Source organism: Protopterus annectens, chromosome 9.part0, assembly GCF_019279795.1.
Source record: "Protopterus annectens isolate FY-2018-M chromosome 9.part0, PAN1.0, whole genome shotgun sequence".
Classification (NCBI taxonomy): Eukaryota; Metazoa; Chordata; order Ceratodontiformes; family Protopteridae; genus Protopterus; species Protopterus annectens.
This window is the reverse complement of record NC_056743.1, coordinates 1,318,423,944-1,318,445,035: the sequence shown is the minus strand read 5'-3', so window position 1 is coordinate 1,318,445,035 and position 21,092 is coordinate 1,318,423,944. Positions and strand designations below refer to the sequence as shown.

General features: G+C 39.7%; 1 protein-coding gene across 1 annotated transcript in view; it reads right to left on the bottom strand.

The window, feature by feature from the left end:
* TMEM150A (transmembrane protein 150A) overlaps positions 1-21,092 on the bottom strand; it is a 649,158-nt gene that overhangs the window by 63,783 nt on the left and 564,283 nt on the right. The window contains exon 6 of the mRNA XM_044084287.1: positions 20,256-20,383. Within this exon, the coding sequence (XP_043940222.1) occupies positions 20,256-20,383 (128 nt within the window). The remainder of the gene's footprint in view (positions 1-20,255; positions 20,384-21,092) is intronic.

Sequence of the window (21,092 nt, the reverse complement as noted above, 5' to 3'; positions counted from 1 at the left end):
CACAGCTCATACACAGGTAATTGTCTACATGGGCAAGGGAGCAGAGCTAAGTGATCACATCATAGGGAGGTGTGTCATTCATCACAAAGGCCCACTGTATGCAACCCAATGGAAAAGAACATGTTAGGGTTAAAGTAGAAAACTCAAACCATCCAAGATGACTCTCTCTACAACAGCCCCTCTCAGTCAGCTCTCGACCTAGTGATGGGGAACAAATGGGCTAGAAGACTGAAAAAAGGTCTGAAGAGTCTGATGGTCAACAGGCAGCAAGGATCAGAAGAAATCTTGCCAAGCAAAGTTAAGTTTTTACACCTCTAGTGACTGGCCAGCATATCAAGGACTGTGTTAGATGAAATCATCTTAATAATAGAAGATGTTCTTAATTTCTTTTGTCTTGGGTTACATATTCATTTGTCTTGGGTTACATATTCAAAGTCCATCTAGAAGTTCTCTGCAGCTTTAGCTGAAACTATGTTAATGCTGGAAGACATTCTATCAAATACACCTTGGCTAAACGGAAGTATCTAAACACCATTTGCAAATGTTTAACAGTCAGTACGTGGAACTGCCTCACTTGCTGAATTTTCTCATTTGCTCGGGTACATGCAATACAAAGTATGTTGTATCATGCTAATTCTGCTACACTTTGATTTAAAGAGATGGTGAAACCTGTTACATAACCCGTGTGTGTGTGTGTGTGTGTGTGTGTGTGTGTGTGTGTGTGTGTGTCTGTGTCTGTGAGCTGAATGAGAAAGTTTAAGAAATACAGGGTTCATTTTTTTCACAATTGTTTTTACTGAAAAGTTAACAAAACATTAATATACGATAAAAAATATTATAACACAAATATACATATCTAAAAGAATAATAAACTAAAATAACTACAATGGTGTCTACTATAAAACAAAGCTTTTTAAGCAGAAGAAGAGATGCAATGAGAGTAGTTATTAATTATTAGTCTGTTTATGCATCAGTTCTTTGAATTCCAGACATGTATTATATGAAGTGATTCTAGATGTTCTTGTCTTGACCGTTATAAGTTCAAGATGACAAACTTCAGATGCCAAGTGTACAAATTCCTTCACAGTAGTAGTAGTCTGATTCATCTTATTCTGGGTGATGACTTTTCTTGCTAATGTTAAGATACTCCATAAACAGGGTATTTTATTTTCATGACACAAATGGGAATAGGTGTATTAAATAAAATAAGACACGTGGTCAGCATAAATTCATCATTAAAACAGACTATGAAATAATTCATGTTATCGCAATATGTTTTAAGTTTTACATAATCGTTAAACATATGCTGCCAGTCAGCTTTTAACATTTATTTACATCTCCAGGATCTCATGTCTTTATAATACGTCAATTCAACTTTATGTGGTATGATAAAGGTTCTATATAAGAACTTCCAAGAGAATATCCTCCATCTTAGTGATTGGAGTATTAGTTTTTTTTATCATTTTCACTTGGGGAGTTAATATTAACAAATATACAATAACCCCAATAGCCTTCTCTGTGACATACTGTTGATTTCTTAAGTACCTCGCATATTTTTGATAGAAATCCCTTTCCAATTATATTCTGGTGCATTAGAATAATGAGTAAATCAATGAATGTGGGAAAAGAATTTCTAACTATTGGTTGCATTAGATTAATCTTATGTTCAACTAATTGTCTGCAATTTTGAATTTCTCACCGCATATCTTTGCTTAACGCAAACTTATTAATGATATGGTCAATATTTTGTAACTTCACATTGTCTAGTAATTGATCCAGTATAACAGGTTTTTGTCTTCGAATGTAGTCATTCAATTAAATGCATTATTAATACTATTTTGAGTGGTGCTGTGGTAGCTTGTCGTCTCACAGTTAGACATTGCCCGTTCGATTCTCAGTTAGAGCGTCTTCTGTGTAGCGACATGCGTGAATAGGCGTTCCTTCGTTGAAGGTTGTAAGTTAGGCCCGGCAAGCCAGTGCGTAAAAATCTACTGCCAATCATTAACGGACCGGACTTCCGCTGTGGCGACCCCTAACTGGGAAAAGCCGAAAGACACAAACAATTAATACTATTTTGAGTATAAGCAATTGGAAATACAAATGAAATTCATGTTTTATATCCAGTGTTCCTGAAAATGAAATTTTTAAAGGAGGTTACTACTGTATTAATATAACAAAAGTTAAATGGTTTGTTTTTGTTTTCTATAAAATAGCCTTTTACTAAACAATGAAATTTATTAGTAGCTATTTTAGTATGATAGGATTTTGTTAAATTATTGGATTTATACCAAATACCTCCCTGAATATCTTTCCAACTGTCATTATAACTGTTACTTAACAAAGAAATTATTGTCTTCACAACTGAGAATAAGGAATATACAGTGGATACAAAAAGTTTACACCCCCTGTTAAAAAAACAGGTTTTTGTGATATAAAAAATAAGACCATAATAAATCAAAAGGTGCTTCAACAAAGTATTAGTTTAAGGGTGTGCACACACAACAAAGTATTAGTTTAAGGGTTTGCCCACTTATGCAACCAGGGTATTGTACGTTTTTTTATTTTTTTATATTTTTTCCCCTAACAGATTTGTTTTTCAATTGAATTGTACAGGTTATAGGTCACATTAACGGTGGGAAAAGTTTTGAAATGATTTATTGTGGTCTCATTTTTTATATCTCAAAAACCTGGCATTTTAACAGCGGTGTGTAAACTTTTTATATCCACTGTAACTATGAGGTATATATCAGAAATCTCACAAAAGTCAAATGACACCTTACCATAATACCAAAATAAAATTCCTTTACACTTTGTTAAAAACATGAAGTACATTGTCAAACACCCTGTAATAAATATGTAGCATTACGGTGCAGTTTTATGCTATGTGTTCCTGTCAGTGTTTAAAATGCAGCAATTTAGTATGTAACCAAGACGTCCTTTGCTAAAAGAGAACCACCTCTTTTGTTCACAGCACTGACCCTAACTGCTGCAAAGCACTTACACAGAACCAACACACACACACACACACACACACACACACACACACACACACACACACACACACACACACACACACACACACACACACACACACACACGGATTACTATCAAAATTTTGCACCTGCAATGTACGAACATGTAATCCTGAAAGAATGTATTCAACATTTCAATTCAGCGAAAAAACATGTCACAACAGTGAATGCACACTAGCAGTCACTGTTGTGGATTCAACATTTTGAATTCCGATCACACTATAGTGGGGATCAGGAAATGTACCCTTTCCCTCACTGGAGTACGATCTTGGAGTTTATGTATATACAAGTAGCAGGGGGTGTGGGTGGCACAGCCCCTGAGATGAGGGATGCAGGGGGGCTTGCCTCATGACCAAAATGTGGGTATTTGTGGTAAAGTCAACTTTCCTTAAATACCTTGTTTGATTACGTGCATGTTCGTATACTTGATTTCTGACATTTCGGGTCAGAAACATGAACACTCATACTTGTCAGGTGCAATATTTTGGTAGTAAACCTACACACAAAAACACACACACAAATATTTCTTGGAATCAGGACTGTAATTCCAGTGGTTACTATTTATCCTCTCCTTTATAAGTTAATAGTGTGCTGAACAGTTCTTCATATCAGAAAGGCACCACCACAGTGTCAGTTATAATTTGAGTTCTGTAGCTATATGCCTTGGATATCCCATACCCTACATCCTAGCCACTACAAGCTGTATGAAAGAGCCTAGCTTTACAGTATAATCAAGTATCCTGTGTCATTTGAAACCCAGTTTTGCAATTTAAAAGTCTTACTCAGTTTATGACTTTGGTGTGGTGGTGTATAGTAGTGCATGTACACTGGAATTTTGTTTTCCTAAAGTACAATCTAGTTACGCAAACCTCAAACACAGTCTGCTTCAGTTACTGTCAGTAGGAGCATCAGGCAGTACATAGAAACTCCATTAAATGCTTATTCTGTGCTCTAAATCATTATACAATGTTATGCAACTACAGTACTGTACAGTCAGCTTACGCTCGGCCATTTTAGTAAAACCTAGTCATGAACCACACTTATCTTGCTCTTTAATCGTCTCTGTTACATGTCCTTCCTCTCTAATAGAATGAGCCACTGAAGAAAACAGTGCCACCTATGAGTCAGTGGAAAACAACAATGCGCTACCGAAGTCCTACTTAGACAAATGCAAAATACATATCCATTGTGGCCTTCTATACTACCACCCCCATTCTCCAGCCACCCTAGTATTGCAACACTTAAAGGCTAGCTTCAACTTCAAAAACTGTAGCACCGAGCCTTCTTCACTTACTAAAATTCAAACACAGTCACATACAACAAAGACAGTTTGTTGTTTTTTTTAAACACTGAATGCAATACTGTACTTGGGTGACCAAGATTTACATTAAAGTTCAGTAGAAGTTCCCCTATCATCTGACCTAATCATAATATACAACCATCCATTATACCATACCGCCCCACTTCTCCCATATAACAGCTCACAGTCCTACTTGCACCCAAAAATCTAACCCTGGTGGGCAAGGTATTTTGCTGTAACTTCCATAATGTCCCATGAACACAAGCAAATGGGAAGTTGAGTTATTGTGTGAAGCTCTTATTCTGATTGCTGGTGACATAACTTAACGCAGCCCCCCCCCCCCAAACATAACAGCATATTCACAATTTCTCTTAATGCATGCAACATCAGAAACATCACAGCTCTGAGCATCATTCCATCCCAATGCAGTAATCATATCCAAATCCTGCCTAAACCAGGCTAATAGACCTCAACCATAGAGTCTCTTTACTACTCCTTCCACAACCTGAGTGTGCTGCCACAAGTAGCCAGTCATATTCCTGCTGAACTTGGTACAATTTTCCTAATGCCTCCTACAAACTGACATATCTGCTCCTAACAGGTGGTTATCTGAAGATAACAACTGTCATCCACTTTCTCTGAACCAAAGCTCTAATACCAACACCCAATCAGGCCAAACATGAAAACACTGTCATAATGGGTGAATAGCACCTGCACTACTGCCAGCGTACCAAGAAATCTTTGGAGGACATATTAAAATTAGGTCATTCAATCTATTCACTGCTCCAACAGGATCTAATCGCTATTCCGAAGTTATCCCAAGATACTTACTACATACTATTCTAAAGTTATTCCAGATACTCACTGCTCACTATTCCGTAGATACCCCAATATACTCACTGCTCCCAGTAGACACCCCAGATACTCACTGCTCACTATTCTGTAGATAACCCAGATACTCACTGCTCACTATTCTGTAGATCCCCCAGGATACTCACTGCTCCCAGTAGATACCCTAGATACTCACTGCTCACTATTCTGTGGATACCCCAGATACTCACTGCTCACTATTCTGTACATACACCAGATACTCACTGCTTACTATTCTCTGCAGATATCCCTGATACTCACTGGCTCCACAACACATAGTCAGAACTCTATTAAGCATACTCTCCAAAAATGTTTCCTTGCCAAAAGCCTGCAAGGATTCCTCCTTTAGTAGTGCATCCACCCTTTTTCAGTGACCACTGCACTGCAGCTTTCTACCCTCACCAAAGGTATAAAGTCACATGAACCAGGAATACCTTCAGATTTTCTGAATTCATGGGATGAGCCCTCCTCTCCCTTCTGCATTCCAGGAAAGTAATACTGTAGCACAACCAACAAATTTTTAATATGCATCTTACAGTCATTTCAGAATAAGCACTTTCCCTTCATAACTACACAAGCCAAATATAACACTGCATCCTGGATTAAATTCTGAAGTGAAAAAAAAAATCATTACTGATAAAAAATATTTCACTGAAAACGTTCATATATTTGATTTCACATTCCAGTTTGGTAAACTAATATAATGCCAGGAGCAAGTGCAAACATTGTTAAGCCAAGGATGACCACCTTAAGGCATAGCAATCCATATCAAACAAGTCAAAAACCCTAAAGGATTCTGGATGGGCATAAACAACTTATTTGGCAAATCTAATTGTTTAGGCACACTAAAACTGAGCAAAATGATCAATTATTTCCCACTTACAGCCAGCTGATTTAGCAATTCATGACGCCTATCAATGCACCTCCTCAGCCAAGCTAATGTTCAACCTGAGGCCAGTTTCACAGACTTTGGCCTGTACTCGTTTAAGAACTTAGTTTGGCGGTTGTCTTAACCTAACAAGGTGGTACAATGTTTGACGGTCACCTTGAAATTTATTGAACATCAAGTACAAAGGACTACTGCACCTGTGCTTGCTTCACAAAAGAGCTGTAGCCGTGTTTAACAAGCATTCTAGTTTCTGTTTATAAGAGTTTTACTTTTTTTCATTTTCAAATCAGTTAAAAATAACTTTTAAAAGTGTTTCTCTGTGTCCCAGTGGGAGGCACTCACCCTTAACCACTATCAGTGCTAATGCTCTAATCTAGTGCTTTATGATAATGGCTACTGGGGTGAGGGAAGAAAGAGCCAGTTCAACAGCATGCAATTGACTTTATGTACTACGTCTCTGCCACAGCAGGAGAAACCAGATGCAAAGATGATAATAAATACAATATTTGAGTAAAATAATATATTATGATCCATTTACTGGTAGGCTCAAGGTTGCAATTTAAATTTCCCTCCCATTATTTTATGCTGAATATTCAGGCATTACTCTGCTCCATGGCACATGTGCTGACCATATAATACAGGCTGCACTCAAACATGTAGACCTCTGGAACATAAGTTGGACACATGAACAAATGATTACTGTACTGATCTTTTAAAATATCACTATTCTTATTCATGCTTTAGATTAAATTTCCATTGAAAGCAGAAATTGATGCAATCTGTAAGGCTTAAAAAGTTTTCATGTGCCCAGCACAAAACCACACGCCCAGGATGACGCCAGTACATTCCCTGTGAATGTTCCTTGCTAAAATGTGCACAGAAGTATTGCAGGCAATATAAAACTATTTTTAGGTTACTATTTTTTGATAGACAACACACATTTTAATCACCAAGAACATTCAGCATATTTTTTTTGCTGCCATTTTCTGTTCAGACAGGTGAAAATGGAATTCTGAAGACAAATTCTATTCTGCCCCTTTCAACTTTATACCGGTGACACCTTCACAGCTATTCCTCTTGGGTACTTCATTATCTTGTCAATTTCCACTGTTCCTCGATCTGTGTAAATCTTTCATATTAATACCCTTGCTAAACAGTGGCCCACCAACTCCTCTCCATTACCATTACATCTCTCCTTCTCCTTTTGCCAAAATACTGGAGAGTGGCTCTTCCCACCTTTCCTCATACTTGAATTTATGTGGACGTTTTACCAAGCGAGAGTATGACTCAGCACCCTAACCTCCACCCTCTCCCTTACAAACCACTTCTCTCAAAATATGGACAGCAGCAAATTTACCAGTCATCTTTATCAAAAGAGGTGATGGCAAATAAAAGTACACAGACTTATGATTGAAGACCACCATTATGTGCATCGATCATCCAGAGGGTAGCACTGTCTCTTGCTCTTTAAATCTGCAAAATATTCTAGGATGTCTAAAAAAACAAACAACTCACCTGCTACTTGTGTTTACCCTCATCCAGACCTTCCACCATTTTTATTCCAAACAAAAACACACACGAGCACCCTCACATACAAAATGAGCACACACTTGCTTATTACAGTGTTTAGTGAACTAATGGCTTTATACTTCTGGAGTCAAAAGTTTGAAATGCACAGGTTCATTGACGGTTACTAGAATAATGACCACAGGAGCCCTCTAAGCATAGGTACGCATCTCAAATGTATCTGACAAGTTTTAGACACCTTAAAATTATTATAAGGTTTATACATAGGCTCAGGCTTGGGTGGTCAAGCATGTACAGGCTACCTCTGTCCATTAGGGACATAGCAGTCAGACCAGGTGTGAATTTCCGATTCCCCATCCAATGGTCCAAGTTACACTTGAACTGGGTTCATCATTCCAGCAATTTAAAAGCAAAAGACTAATTATAACACGTTTATTCACAGTTTGCAACTAAATTGAGTAATATTTCATACTGTATTAAGTTAAGTCTAAGCTAAGCCTATGTACAGAGTATTTCCTTGTACTGAATTAAAGTGCAATGTCTGGCTTGCTCTCCATTTAAATTTTTGGTCACCGTTTTCTGTGATTTCTTATACAAGGGTCCCCTGGGCCCTGTTTAACCCCTTTGTATGCTATCCGGTTTTAAAAATAGCTTAGACAATATTCACTGACTGAAACAGCAGCATGTAGGGTAGAAGATAAATTATACAATTAAGGCTAGTTATATTCAAAAAGGACACATTCACTTTGCAATGCAGAAAAAATATAGCTATGATGAATCTAGATTTATTTACAGGAATGAGATCAGTAGCCATAAGAAAATATATACAAGAGTGGCTCCAAAAGATGAAAAATTACAACGGCAACTTTTTCTGATCAGAGTAAAGCACAAAGATCACTTTTTTTTATGTTTTGATGACTACATACATCAATATGGGCAATCACATTTTTTTGAAAAATTCTACAAAGATGCACAATTTCCTAAAGTGCACAAAGAGAATGACAGCAACTACAATCAGTTATACTGTACAAAAATCAAAGGAAAATACCTACTACCTATTTAAAAAGTTTAAGACATTTAATTTTTATAGTGCCAGTATCAAACAACGTCTATGTAGCTTCACACTCATCTGATGCCATTGAAACCTGTCAAACCTCCTCCCCGCACCAGGTATAACATTATTTCTTGCACCCACACTAATGAGAGAGGCTGTAGCTATACTCTAATCTAGTCTAACCCACTTAACTATCACACCTTACCCACACCAATTACCTATTTTTCTAATGCCAATGTATGTTAAACCTCAACCAGAACAAATCTCTGTGCCTAGTTTCCCTATATATTCCTCCCAACAATAATCACTTAACAGTAGACATCCCTTCCTGACTCAAATCTATCACTCAAAAAAATCGTCTTGGGTGATTTTAACTATGACCGAATTCCACTAATAATAAATTCCTCTTCTACCTCAGTCAATTTATTTGGCTTCACACAACTGATCACATCACCTACCAGATTTCATGAAACTTCTAATAAATACACCCCCCCCCCCCAATATGCTTCACTGCATTCCAGCCGTTCCAGTGTCTCAGTCCATCACAGGGTTTACAGGCTCCTCCTTCCTCCCTTGGATGTCTTCGAGTGAGCTGCGACCGGCGAGGATCTTATGAGCATACTGGCTGCTGGGGGGGGGGGGTATTGTGACCTGCCCTTATTTCCCTAGCCCTACCCTGGCATTTGTCAACAAAATCCAAGGGGTACTCCCTGTGAGGGGTCATACCTCCTATCAGGGAGAGTCTTTCATGAATGCTCTCCTCCCCCTGATGGGCATGCCCATACCTCCCTGCCAGCATTTCACATACCACAGCTTCTAATCAAACCTGGGTTGTCTGGGCCATAGTCAGAGCTTTATCCCTCTACAAAAGAAATAGATGCAGGTACCGGGTGTACGCCCAGTATTCACCTTAAAGCTAAGCAAAACAAAAAGAATACAAACTGTCACTGCTGAAGCAAAACTTGTTTAATACAATAAAAAAACAGTAATTGCTTTCACTGTCGACCAGATTGCTTCCTCAGACTAAAATACACTGGCACTTAAAATTTGTTCTATGAGGGATACAGAATCTTTCTTATTAGCTATATCCCTCATATGTTCTATGAGGGATATAGCTAATAAGAAAGAAACTAGTGCCTTAGCCAAACATGTTGAAGCTGAGGGTATTTACCATGTTTTTAAATTCCTGGTATTGGAAAAGGTGGCTGAGAACATCGGGTGGTGGTGGTGGGGGGACCTGAAGATTAGGACTGAGGAGATAGAACAAAGATGGATCATACAGCTTAATGCAGATAAATATCCAGGACTCAATGAAATGGTGTCCCTTAAACCCTTTTTGAAAGCCAAACCACTTAAACACTAGAAGTGCTTAATAAACAACAGGATTTTTATATACATATAACTTGTCAGTATGAATTATTGGTATATTTTTTCTATAATGTTTTAAGTATTGGTATATTGCTTATATGACATGCATTCTTGCATTTTTTAATGAGATGTATTTTGTAATGGATAAACTGCCTTTACCCAATTTAAATGATTCTACTTTTTGGCCGGTGCTCCAAAGTTTAAATTTTAAGTGACAGTTGGTGTATTTTAGTCTGAGGAAGCAATCTGGTCGATCGTGAAAGCAATTACTGTTTTTTATTGTTCTAGTAAACAAGTTTTGCTTCAGTCGTGACAGTTCATATTCTTTTTGTTTTATTTATCCCGCTACAACCTGGCACTGGCTAATAAATATACCAATTTTTGATAGAATTTTAGTCAACACTCCTTACAAAAAAATAACAATGCATTCTCTCAAAGTGATCACCACTCCACATTTGTTATCCAACAATGAAATTACAGACACAAAATCCATACATTTTAACTGCATTAGAAATGTAAAAAACAACTTCGACCCTGGCTCCTTATCTACCCCCATCTCAATGCGACTGGACACCACTCAAATACTTGCCACTTTACCAAGCACTGTAGTTCCTTAATATTCTTAATTCATTTGCAACAGTAAGCAAAATAAGGGCCAAATCTAACTATGCACATTGGTTAAAATCAAAAACTAAAGTTAGGGGACAAAGAGATAAAGTCTGGAAATCATGGCGCTCACAAACTGAAATAATAGTCATTCCAATCATATAAACAGCTTCACAACCTCTCTAAAGAAATTGTTAGCTGACAAAATAAACAATACTTCTCTCCAAGATAACCATAGTTACAAACCCAAGTCATTCTATTTCTCCATTAACAACCTTTTAAAATCAGAAGAATCTTCTTAAATGAATTTCTTTCCTAATCTGTCTGTCTACTGCAACTAGATTCAACACCCATTTCATAAACACAACTGCTGTACTAACTCAACATACATCAGAAACCAAGACATTTTCTAAACAAATTCTAGCAATTCTTTCATCTTTCACATTACAATCAATACCAACCAAAAAAGGGTTTAAAAAGCCTTTAGTAACCTCAAGCCAACCACTCCGGCCCAGCTTGATACTTAAAAATGCTTCCATATGCTTCCATATCTGAAGTCACTGTCTCCACAGTATGGGGAAAGAAATAATCTTTTATCCTTCTTCAAATTTTACTCCAACTGCCATCCTTTTCTCTCCGTCAAAATCACTGAAAATGGCATTGCATAAAGTTCTTCAATGCACCTTGGTCAGCAATCTTCTCTCTCCACACAACATGGATTTCTCCCCACCACAGCATATCTGCTGCCTTGTTATCTTTCCTCAACATTATTTTCCAAGAAAGAAATGAAATATTTACCTCAGCCATTTTTCATGATATTTTCAAACCCTTTGATACTCTCATCTAATATTAATCCAAAGTCTCTTCTCCATAGGATTCTCCTCTCCTACATTTAACTGGTCTACTAGCTACCTCACAAATTGCACACAAGCACTCAAATGACACTCAGCCTTCTCTATGTACTTGCCAGTACCTACTGGCATACCACAAGGATACATCCTTGGACCATGATTACTTAACTGGTTCATTAATCATCTGATTTCCACCTAATCTCACGCGAGTCTTGAGGGTGCTACTCTAATCTGCTCCTCATCCTCCCATGCCTCATTACAAATCATCACCCAAGAATCATTCATCTCCATTGAAACTTGGCTTGCTCAGTCTCACCTACTCCTAAATCCTAAGGAAACTACAGTAATGCTCTATTCCCAAATCCTATTGAAAATATAGGGTTCAACTTCACAATCTTCTCCTCTCAAAATATTCAGCTGGAAATATTCTTCCAGATCAAACCATTACGCATCATGCTACATCAGCTCAAATTTGATACTCAAAACTGAGTCAAAAACTCAACACAAATTAGGCTTTCTTTACACATCCTTTAAACTTCATCATTATACACTCAAAAACCTGCTACATGTCATCTCCTATCTAATGTACTCTCTATACTTCACCTATACTTACGAACATTAACATATCAATATTAGAACAATGCCATTGTTAAATTTGCTAGCAAAAAGCTCCATTCAACATATCACTATCTAGCCCTCAAAAAACTAAATCAGCTAGAATTCTCAAACTACCTATACTTTTCTTACAGTTAAAACTTGGCAATAATATACCCTACTTTTCAAACAAATGTCCCTCCCTTACTTCTCTACTACATTGGTACACTCCATCAAGATCTCCCTCTTCTGCAGTCACAAACCTTCTTGAGGTTAAATAATCATACAACACCTCTGATGACTTCCTGTATTTCACTTACCTATTAATGTTGAACTCACTCCCCATAACAATTAGGCAAATACCATCATTCAATATCTTTAAAGTGAAACTAAATAATTTTCCAAATGAATAACTGATTTTTCTCTTGAGCCTGCCACCCCAAGTCTAAACATACTGCCTCGTAAAGTGAGCTTTAGTTATTTCTCTATACTCCACTTTTTCAAACCTGCTTCATCTAATTCTATCTGCCAAATGACTTTCCTACTGACAACAGGAATCCTCTAACATTCCCGCTCCCATTCTCTCAACTTCTCAAATACTCCATTTCCATTGTTCTTCAAATCTGCCTTCATCATCCCGAGCTTTTTCACAGTTACTCTCATCCTCTTTCTACGTTTTTCTTAAATCATTTTTACTTAAATTAAAATCTTCTATTATGTTGCCACTTTCTCACTGCATATCATTATATAATCTGGTATTTCATTTGTTTTACTCAACAGTGAATTTTGCAAACTGTTTATCATTGATTTTGCATATTCAGTTTTGTCCAAAATATTTTTAGTTCTGGAACTTTTCTCCACGGCTTCTGCTGAAAGGCCTTCACTGAAATGGGGTCTTTTATGCCAGTAAACAAATAAGTAAATAAAAATATAACTCTGCAAATTTATCATTTTTTCAGGTAATGCAACTATACTATAGGCAGACTCAAAATGTAACAGTGCTGCCATGATGCTAAAAAAATTCTGTAACAAGACAGAATTACAGCTTATGTCAGATTAAATATAGTAGTCCTAGACAGGGATCCCATTCAGAAGCTAGACTTTTCAAAAAGTTGAATTTCATACGGTCAAGACCATATGACTGACTTTTCAGAAAACCGAACTTCAGAAAACAACAAAAAAATGATGCTTTTGCAGGGGGGCTAGAACCCCTGCACCCCCCACATATTATACATACCAACTCTGAGATCTCACTATAGTGGGAAAAAGGGTAAATTCCCCGATCCCCACTGTAGCGAAATCTCCATACAAAAACTTCAAAATTTTGGAAAGTCGATTGTATGGTCTAGACCATATGAGGTTAGACTTTCTGAAGAGTCAAGGTTCTGAATGGGACCCCTACACAGATATAATGAGGGTGTGTGATCTCTTTAAAACTTAAATTTTACAAATTAAAAATGTACAGAAACATCAAAACTGCAAACATTATTGTTCTTATGCTATAACTCAGTTTAGAAAATATCCTACAGGAACATGCACTCCAAGATACACACACAAAATACACAAACAGATTCCCCGATACCTTCAGCCACGAAGAATGATGGAAAAGAAAATTCCACAATGCAATGTTAAACCATATCTATGTGAATTCAAGTTTACAAAGAGCTGGCTTTATTTGGTCACTGAAGTTTTGCCCTTGTGGCCGAACCATTCCAACCATGGGCAGACCCTGTATTCCTCTTACCCAGTTTTGCTAAAAGCAGCGCTAACCTGTCGATTGCTGATAAACTTTTAATATTCACTTACTGAGACAATAGCAGTATCTATGGCAAACCTTCATCATCACATAATTTTGTACTATAAATGCAGCAATCCTTATTGAACATGCAAATTTACTGATTTCCTATTTTAAATTAATGTTAGCAAAGTACTCTACAGTTTACCAGACTCGGGTGTATATCTGTTAAGTTTACATGTAACCATGCTTTAATGCACAAACCTGTTCATACTACACCTTAGGAAAAAGTACAGTTGTGTACACTTACCATAAATGTAGATGTTCGAATGTATTCACTGTTGCAGTCATCACACTTGGGTTATCTACCTGCAGGTAGCCCTCAGTCGGCCCGAATACCAGAGTCTTGGGATTTCTGCGTCGGATGCTGTCACCTCTTCCATGACGTCAGATCGTCAGGGGTCTAAAACATGCAGCCGATGCCATTACGTCACTTTTTCTTGCCCCAGATGTCAGGAGCCCCCAAAATAGGAAGCAATTACATGCTGTGTAACACCTTCAGTAAAAAAGTAAATACCACTGCCATAAGACATGGGCAAAAAAGAGGATAGGTAGAAAGTATAGAAAAGTCAGAGGGTTGGAGGGAGGGTAACCAGAACTGCAACAGTGAATACACTCGAACATCTACATTTATGGTAAGTGTACACAACTGTACTATGTTCTTTGTGTTTCACTTTTGCAGTCACCACACTTGAGTTGATTCCCTAAGCTGAGGAAGGGTGGAGGCAGTCAAGAAGTATTAGGGCTGGCTAGCAGGCCTTGCAAGACTGCTGTAGCAAATCCAGTTCTGGATTTAGAAAAGATAGGCATGCATAGAACTCCAGGTTGCAGCTTCCAGGATGTCCCTGGTAGGGACTCCCCTGAGAAATGCTGTAGAGGCTGAGATAGCCCTAGTGGAATGGGTTCTGATTCCCTGTGGGGTAGGATTTCCATGGTGTTTGTAGCAGAAATCGATGCTGTGTGCTATCCATTTGGAGATGGTTTGCTTTGAAATGGCCTTGCCCTCTGCCCCAGTAGCAAAGCTGACTAGCAGCTGGTCAGATTTTCTGAAAGGTTTAGTGCTGTCAAGGTAGAACCTGAGCTGTCTGTGCATGTCCAAGGAGTGCAGGATCCTCTCCCCTTTATTCTGAGTGTTAGGGAAGAAGGTTGGTAAATGGATAGATTGGTTTAAAGCCACACTGGATACCACCTTGGGCATTAATGATGGGTTAGTCCCAAGGGAAACCCTGTCTGCATGGAAGATCATGAACTGTTCCACAGCCATAAGAGTCTGCAACTCAGACACTCTTCTTGCTGAAATGATGGTTAAAAGTAAGGCTGTTTTCCAAGAGAGGAATTTTAACTCTGCTGTAGCAGCAGGCCCAAAGGGGGGGGGGGGGGGGGCGTGAGCTTCTCTAGTACAAAATTAAGGTCCCAGGCTGAAGTGGGAGTTCTCCTCAGGGGTCTTAGATTGTTAGCTCCTCTCAGGAGCTGTTTGACCAGAGGGTGAGAGAAGAGGGGTGGCTCAGTATTGTAATGAGCTGAGATGGCAGAGGCATGAATCTTAATAGAAGAGAAGGATAGGCCTTTGTGGAGCAGTTCTGCCAGATAATCTAGGATCTGAGGTAAGGTGGGCATGGTTGTGTCCTTTCCCTGAGACTGGCTCCAAGAACAATATCTTTTCCACTTTTCGAATAGGATTTCCTAGTAGTAGGTCTCCTGGCCTCAAGGATGACATCCAGCACCTGTTTGCTGAGGGTTGCTGGTGATGTATTCATGGAATGAGCCAGGCTGCTAGGTTCAGGGTTTGCAGTTGAGGGTGCAAAATCTGGCCCTCCTGCTGGGACAGCAGGGAAGGGGTCTGATGCAGGTGCCAGGGTGGCACTGCTGTCAGACTGCGCAAAAGTGGGTACCAGTGCTGACGTGGCCAGTCTGGTGCAATAAGGACGGTCTTTGGCCTGTCCTGTTTGGTCTTGAGTAGTACTTTCAAGAGGAGGGGCAGAGGGGGAAAGGCATAGATTGAGAAGTTTTCCCATGTAAAGCATAGGGCATCCACTTTCCATGCTTGGCTGTGGGGAGTTCTGGTACAAAGTTTGCTCAATTGATGGTTCTGGGGGGAAGCAAATAGGTCCACCTTTGTTTTCCCCCACCTGTGGATTAGAAGCTTGAATGAGTAGGGTTCCAGTTTCCACTCGTGTGGGTCCATTAGATTTCTGCTCAGGTCATCTGCCAGTGAATTTTGTTTGCCTGGCAGGAATTGAGCTTGCAGGTGCACTTGATTGCTCAAGGCTGTGTTCCACAGAGCCATGGCTAACCTGCAGGGTGGGTAGGAATGAGTTCCCCCCTGCTTATGTACCACATATCTATGGTGTTGTCTGTCTTTATCAAGAGTTGTCCTGGAAGGATAAGGTATTTGAAAGCTGTCAGTGCATTCTGTACACCTAACATTTCTTTCTGATTGATATGCAGGTGCATTTGTCTTGGGCTCCATTTGCCTTGAATGCATTTGCCTGCCATGTGAGCTCCCCATGCATAGTCAGATGTGTCTGTTGTCAGAGTTTGGGCGGAGGGGGGTTGAGTGAAAGGGAGTCCCTTGTTGTGGTAACAGGCCTCTGCCTGCCAAAGGAACTCTGCCCTTAAGCAAGGCATGATAGGAATCACTGTTTCCAGGTCCTGAGAATGTTGACACCAGAGACTTTAAGTACCATTGAAGTTTCTTCATATGCAGTCTTGCATATGGAATTAGGAGAATGCATGAGGCCATGAACACTAGGGCTTGCAGTATTTTTCTTACAGATAGCTGGGTTTGGGTAGCCAGTCGTTTGAAGTAGTTTGTCAAATAAACCTGTTTTTCTGGAGGGAGGAATGCCATCTGGAAGTTGTGTTCAAGCTTGCTCCCACGAATAATTTTTTTTGGCTGGGTACCAGATGTGATTTCTTTTCGTTGATGGTATACCACAGAGAAGTTAGGAGTCTCTTTACAAATGTCAGGTGCTGAAGTAGCAATTCCTGACTGTCCACCTGAATCAGGCAAATGTCCAAGTATGGGTAAATTTGAAGTTTTCTCTGCCTGCAGTATGCAATGGCTGGAGCCAGGCATTTTGTGAATACCCTGTGCGCAGTAGATAAGCCAAAGGGAAGTGCAGAGAACTGACGGTGCATACAGCCTGCCCTGAAACGTAGATATTTCCTGCAAGATTCCTTTATGGGGATGTGCAGATAAGCTTCCTTTAAGTCTAGGGTGACCAGCCAGGAGTCCTTGGGTAGCATAGGAAGCAGCGGTTGGAGAGTAAGCATTTTGAATTTTGGTACCACCAGGAATGTTGTGAGAATTAACAGATCCAGGACAGGGGTCCATGCGTTTTCTTTTCTGGGCACCAGAAACAGTCTGGAGTAGAAACCCTGTCCCCTTTGTTCTGTTGGAACAAGCTGAATAGCCCTGATATTGAGAAGAGAAAGTACTTGCTTTTGGGCCTCTGCCCACTGGTTTGAGGGGAGGTCTGGCAATCCACTTGGGATTGGCAGTGAGTGGAAGTAGAATATGTATCCCTGGGATACAATGTTTAAGACCCAACTGTCCTGGGTAATGTACTCCCAAGATTTTTGCATGCAGGGCGAGTTTTCCTCCTAGGGGTGCAAGTACTTGGGCATGACTGGGAAGGATGAAGGACAAGTCATTGTGAACTTTTTCCATAAGAGGGTGGCTTACCACTCCCTGTTTTTGAGGTGGGAGCACTCCATTGTTTAGATCTGTGCATACCCTGAGACTGTAGTCTGTGTGGTCTGCTGCCCCTGGTTTTGGACTGAGAAGGTCTAGGAGGGACTGGAAAGGACCAGTTTTTTGAAGGCCAATGCCTACTGAATATAGGTGGCTGTACCTGTAGGAAATCTTTAACAGTTTGCATAGATTTAGCTTTTTCTTTCATCTTTTTTAAGAACAACTTCTGCTTTAGTGCCAAACAAACATTCTTGGTTTAATGGAGCATCTAGTAATTTTGCTTTGACATGGTCTGGCAAGATTTGTTCTTTCAGACAAGCATGCCTTCTAAGAACAGACCCAATGACAGCAGCCCTGCAAGATGCTACTAAGGCATCAAAACCACACTCCAAAGTATGTTTTCCAACTTGGTTTGCAGAATGCATTAACTCTTGTAAATCTTTATGTTCTGCACAATCAGGAATCAACATCATTTTTGTTTAATTAGTTCCATAATATGCTGCTGGTACTTCAACATGTGAAACTGGCAATTTAAAGAACTGATGGCAAAAGTTGCAGAGGTATATACCTTTTCCCCCCATCTATCTAAAGCCCTAGAATCCTTGTCCAAAGGGGTAGGGTTTTTGGCTGTAGTAGCCAATACCTTTAGGTCACTGGAAAATGGTCTCTGGATCCGCAGTGGGATTTTTAAATATACATTTGTGAGAGTCAGGTACTCTCTAGTACCTGTCAGGCTTTCTAGGAGCTGGTGGCAAAGTATCAGGGGAAAGACTGGATTCCATGAAGACATCATCTACAATTTCCAGAACAGGGGGCATAGCTAGAGACCTGTGCTGAGGCAAGTTTAAAAATTCCCTGAATCTCTTTTTGGACTGTGGGTAGTCCTGGCACTCCCAGCGGAAATGCTCTTTGAAGGTATGCAGGGTTTCACTGAAAGAAAAGTCCTATCGGGGGGAGGCAGAGGGAATGGAATCCTCTGCATCTGAATCCTCATAGGTAGATAAGGGTATGTCCTGGTAATCTGAGGGATTAGAGACATCGGACTCATGATCTGTAGAATCAGAAGGAAAATCAATTCTTTGTCTTTTAGAGGGGGAAGGCTGGTTTCCCCTAATTAAAGTAATAAGGTCTTCAGCCATTCTAAGCATTTGTTTCTGTGGCATGGGAGCTTGACATTGAGTTTTGGTCGTCGGTTTCCTAGGCGTAGTGTGAACTCTGGGCCTGAGAAATTCAGTAGTTTTATTCAGAAACGAAATAGTCGGTTTAATACGAACATCAGTAGGTCTGAATACACTCTCGGAAGCTGGTGCCTGCACAGCGGCTCCGGACCCATCCAAGGTAGAGACATCCGCAGGTTACATAGTCGAAGAAGCATCTCGTGGCATACCGGACTCTGAATGGGTCTCAGTAGAGGCCTGCAAATCTGTAGAAGTGGGTATCAGGGGCTGCAAAAGTGCCTCACTGAGTACTGTCGGACTGGTGACTAGCTTAACGGAAGCGTCGTCTGCAGTTTTGGTCCTTAGTGGTCTGTCTCTGTTTTTATCCTTATGCTTTTTTCAGAAGATCGGTAGTCGGAAGGCTTATCGAAACCATTTCGGAATATGGAGAATGAGAGCGAAAGAATTTAGCGACAAAGATAGCCTGACGATAAATACTTCGGCCGTTGAACAGGGCACAAAACCGACAGCGAGGAACATTATGGTCTTGGCCTAAACAGATGACGCAGTAAGAATGAAAATCTCTGTGAGGTACTTGCTTTCCACAGGCAAGACAATTATTAACTTTTTCTGACATCGGTTAGAGCAAGAAAAATGGATTCCCAACGGGGTACTTCGCTTTAGAAGACTTCAGGTCTGAAACTCGAACAACGAAAATTTCAGGTAACGGCCGACTGGCACTAGCGAAATGCTTCGGCTTCAGGCTCCGCTTGGTAAGAAAAGTTGATGTAATGGCGTCGGCTGCATGTTTTATACCCCCGATGATCTGACATCATGGAAGACGCGACAGTATCCGAAGCAGAAATCCCAAGACTCTGGTATTTGGGCCTACTGAGGACTACCTGCAGGCAGATAACCCAAGTGTGATGACTGCAACAGTGAAACATGACGAACATCAGTAAAATATGCAGACCAACACTGTGCAGCATATTTACCTGACGTACATTTGTGGCATGCCTGAAAAGGTCCACCTGCTGGCAAAGAAGACTGGTTGATCCAAACAATAAATAAGCATGCAGTAGGAGGATCCACAACCAAATACAGATCAGAAGCAGCGTTAGTCAAATTCCCTTACTGCTGCAACCATAACTGTGGTACATTTCTTTTCATACAACAGTGACCATACATGGGCAAAAAGTATTTATGACATCTACAGTTGGAATCAACAAAAGTGCAGCCTGTCCCCAAATACCACTGGATCTGCTTAGCTACCTAGGTAGTTTATATGGACACAGAACTTATGAATAGCTGCTCTTCCAGTCATATATGCAACCAAACCAAACGGCACAGATGGAAGGAAAATACACTGTCTAAATACATTTTACATATCAAATCATCACCTAAAAAAAGAGGGAAGTTTGATTCTGACTGCCTCTTCACTCATTCCAGCTTGCCTAGAAAGTAGTTTCTAGTCTCAAATGGCATTCACTATTCAATTAGTAAAGAGGTACCTACCTGAAAGTTGCCGACCATAACAAGTCCTGCAGCATTGGTGCAACCCATAATAAGGGCACTTGTGTTTATCCATGAACGTCTGCTACGTTCAATCACCTGTCCATATCGCAGGAAACAGATCAGCACAACTGTACATAAAAAATAAAGAAGCTGAAGTACAATGAGTTATTATTAGAGCTTAACTACATTATCGGCTTTGTCATATTAACTGTTTATTCAGGATCAACAACTGCCAGGCTACACGTTTGCACATTAAAACTGCTTGCTTATTAATGCTGCATCTTTTTGCTTTTAAGGTAGCATGCAAAATGCAGTAATGCTGACAAACAGAATTACCAAAGAAATGTGCTCAGTCTACCTATGACTTGCAAAATAAGTACAACAATGCTAGTAAGTGACAGTCCAGTTACTTTTTATTCCAAGCAACTGCATTCTATAGTATTGCACAGCTTGTGGCGTTATGATTAATGCCAACACCACTTTTTGTCTATTATGGGTACGCTGTGGTAGAAAAAAACCACAAGAAGCCTACACTGTTTATAAAACCAAGCCTGCATACAGTACCCAGACTGTTTCCACATTTCCAGGGGTAATTAGTAAACTGCCCCTCCCCGACTCAGGTGCAGTATTAATCTCCCAGATCAATCACGGTCATCAAGAAGTACCTCGGGGCAGAATAAAGGTCAGTGCTGTTAAATTCCCCATGGTCTCAGGCAAGTAGCATTATCTGATATCTGGCTGGTGCAGTGGAATCAGAAAGGGAAACGTAAAATATCACTGTTGGAAGCAGAATATCCAATTAAAATGTACATCATATTGGATATGTTCATCTTTTCA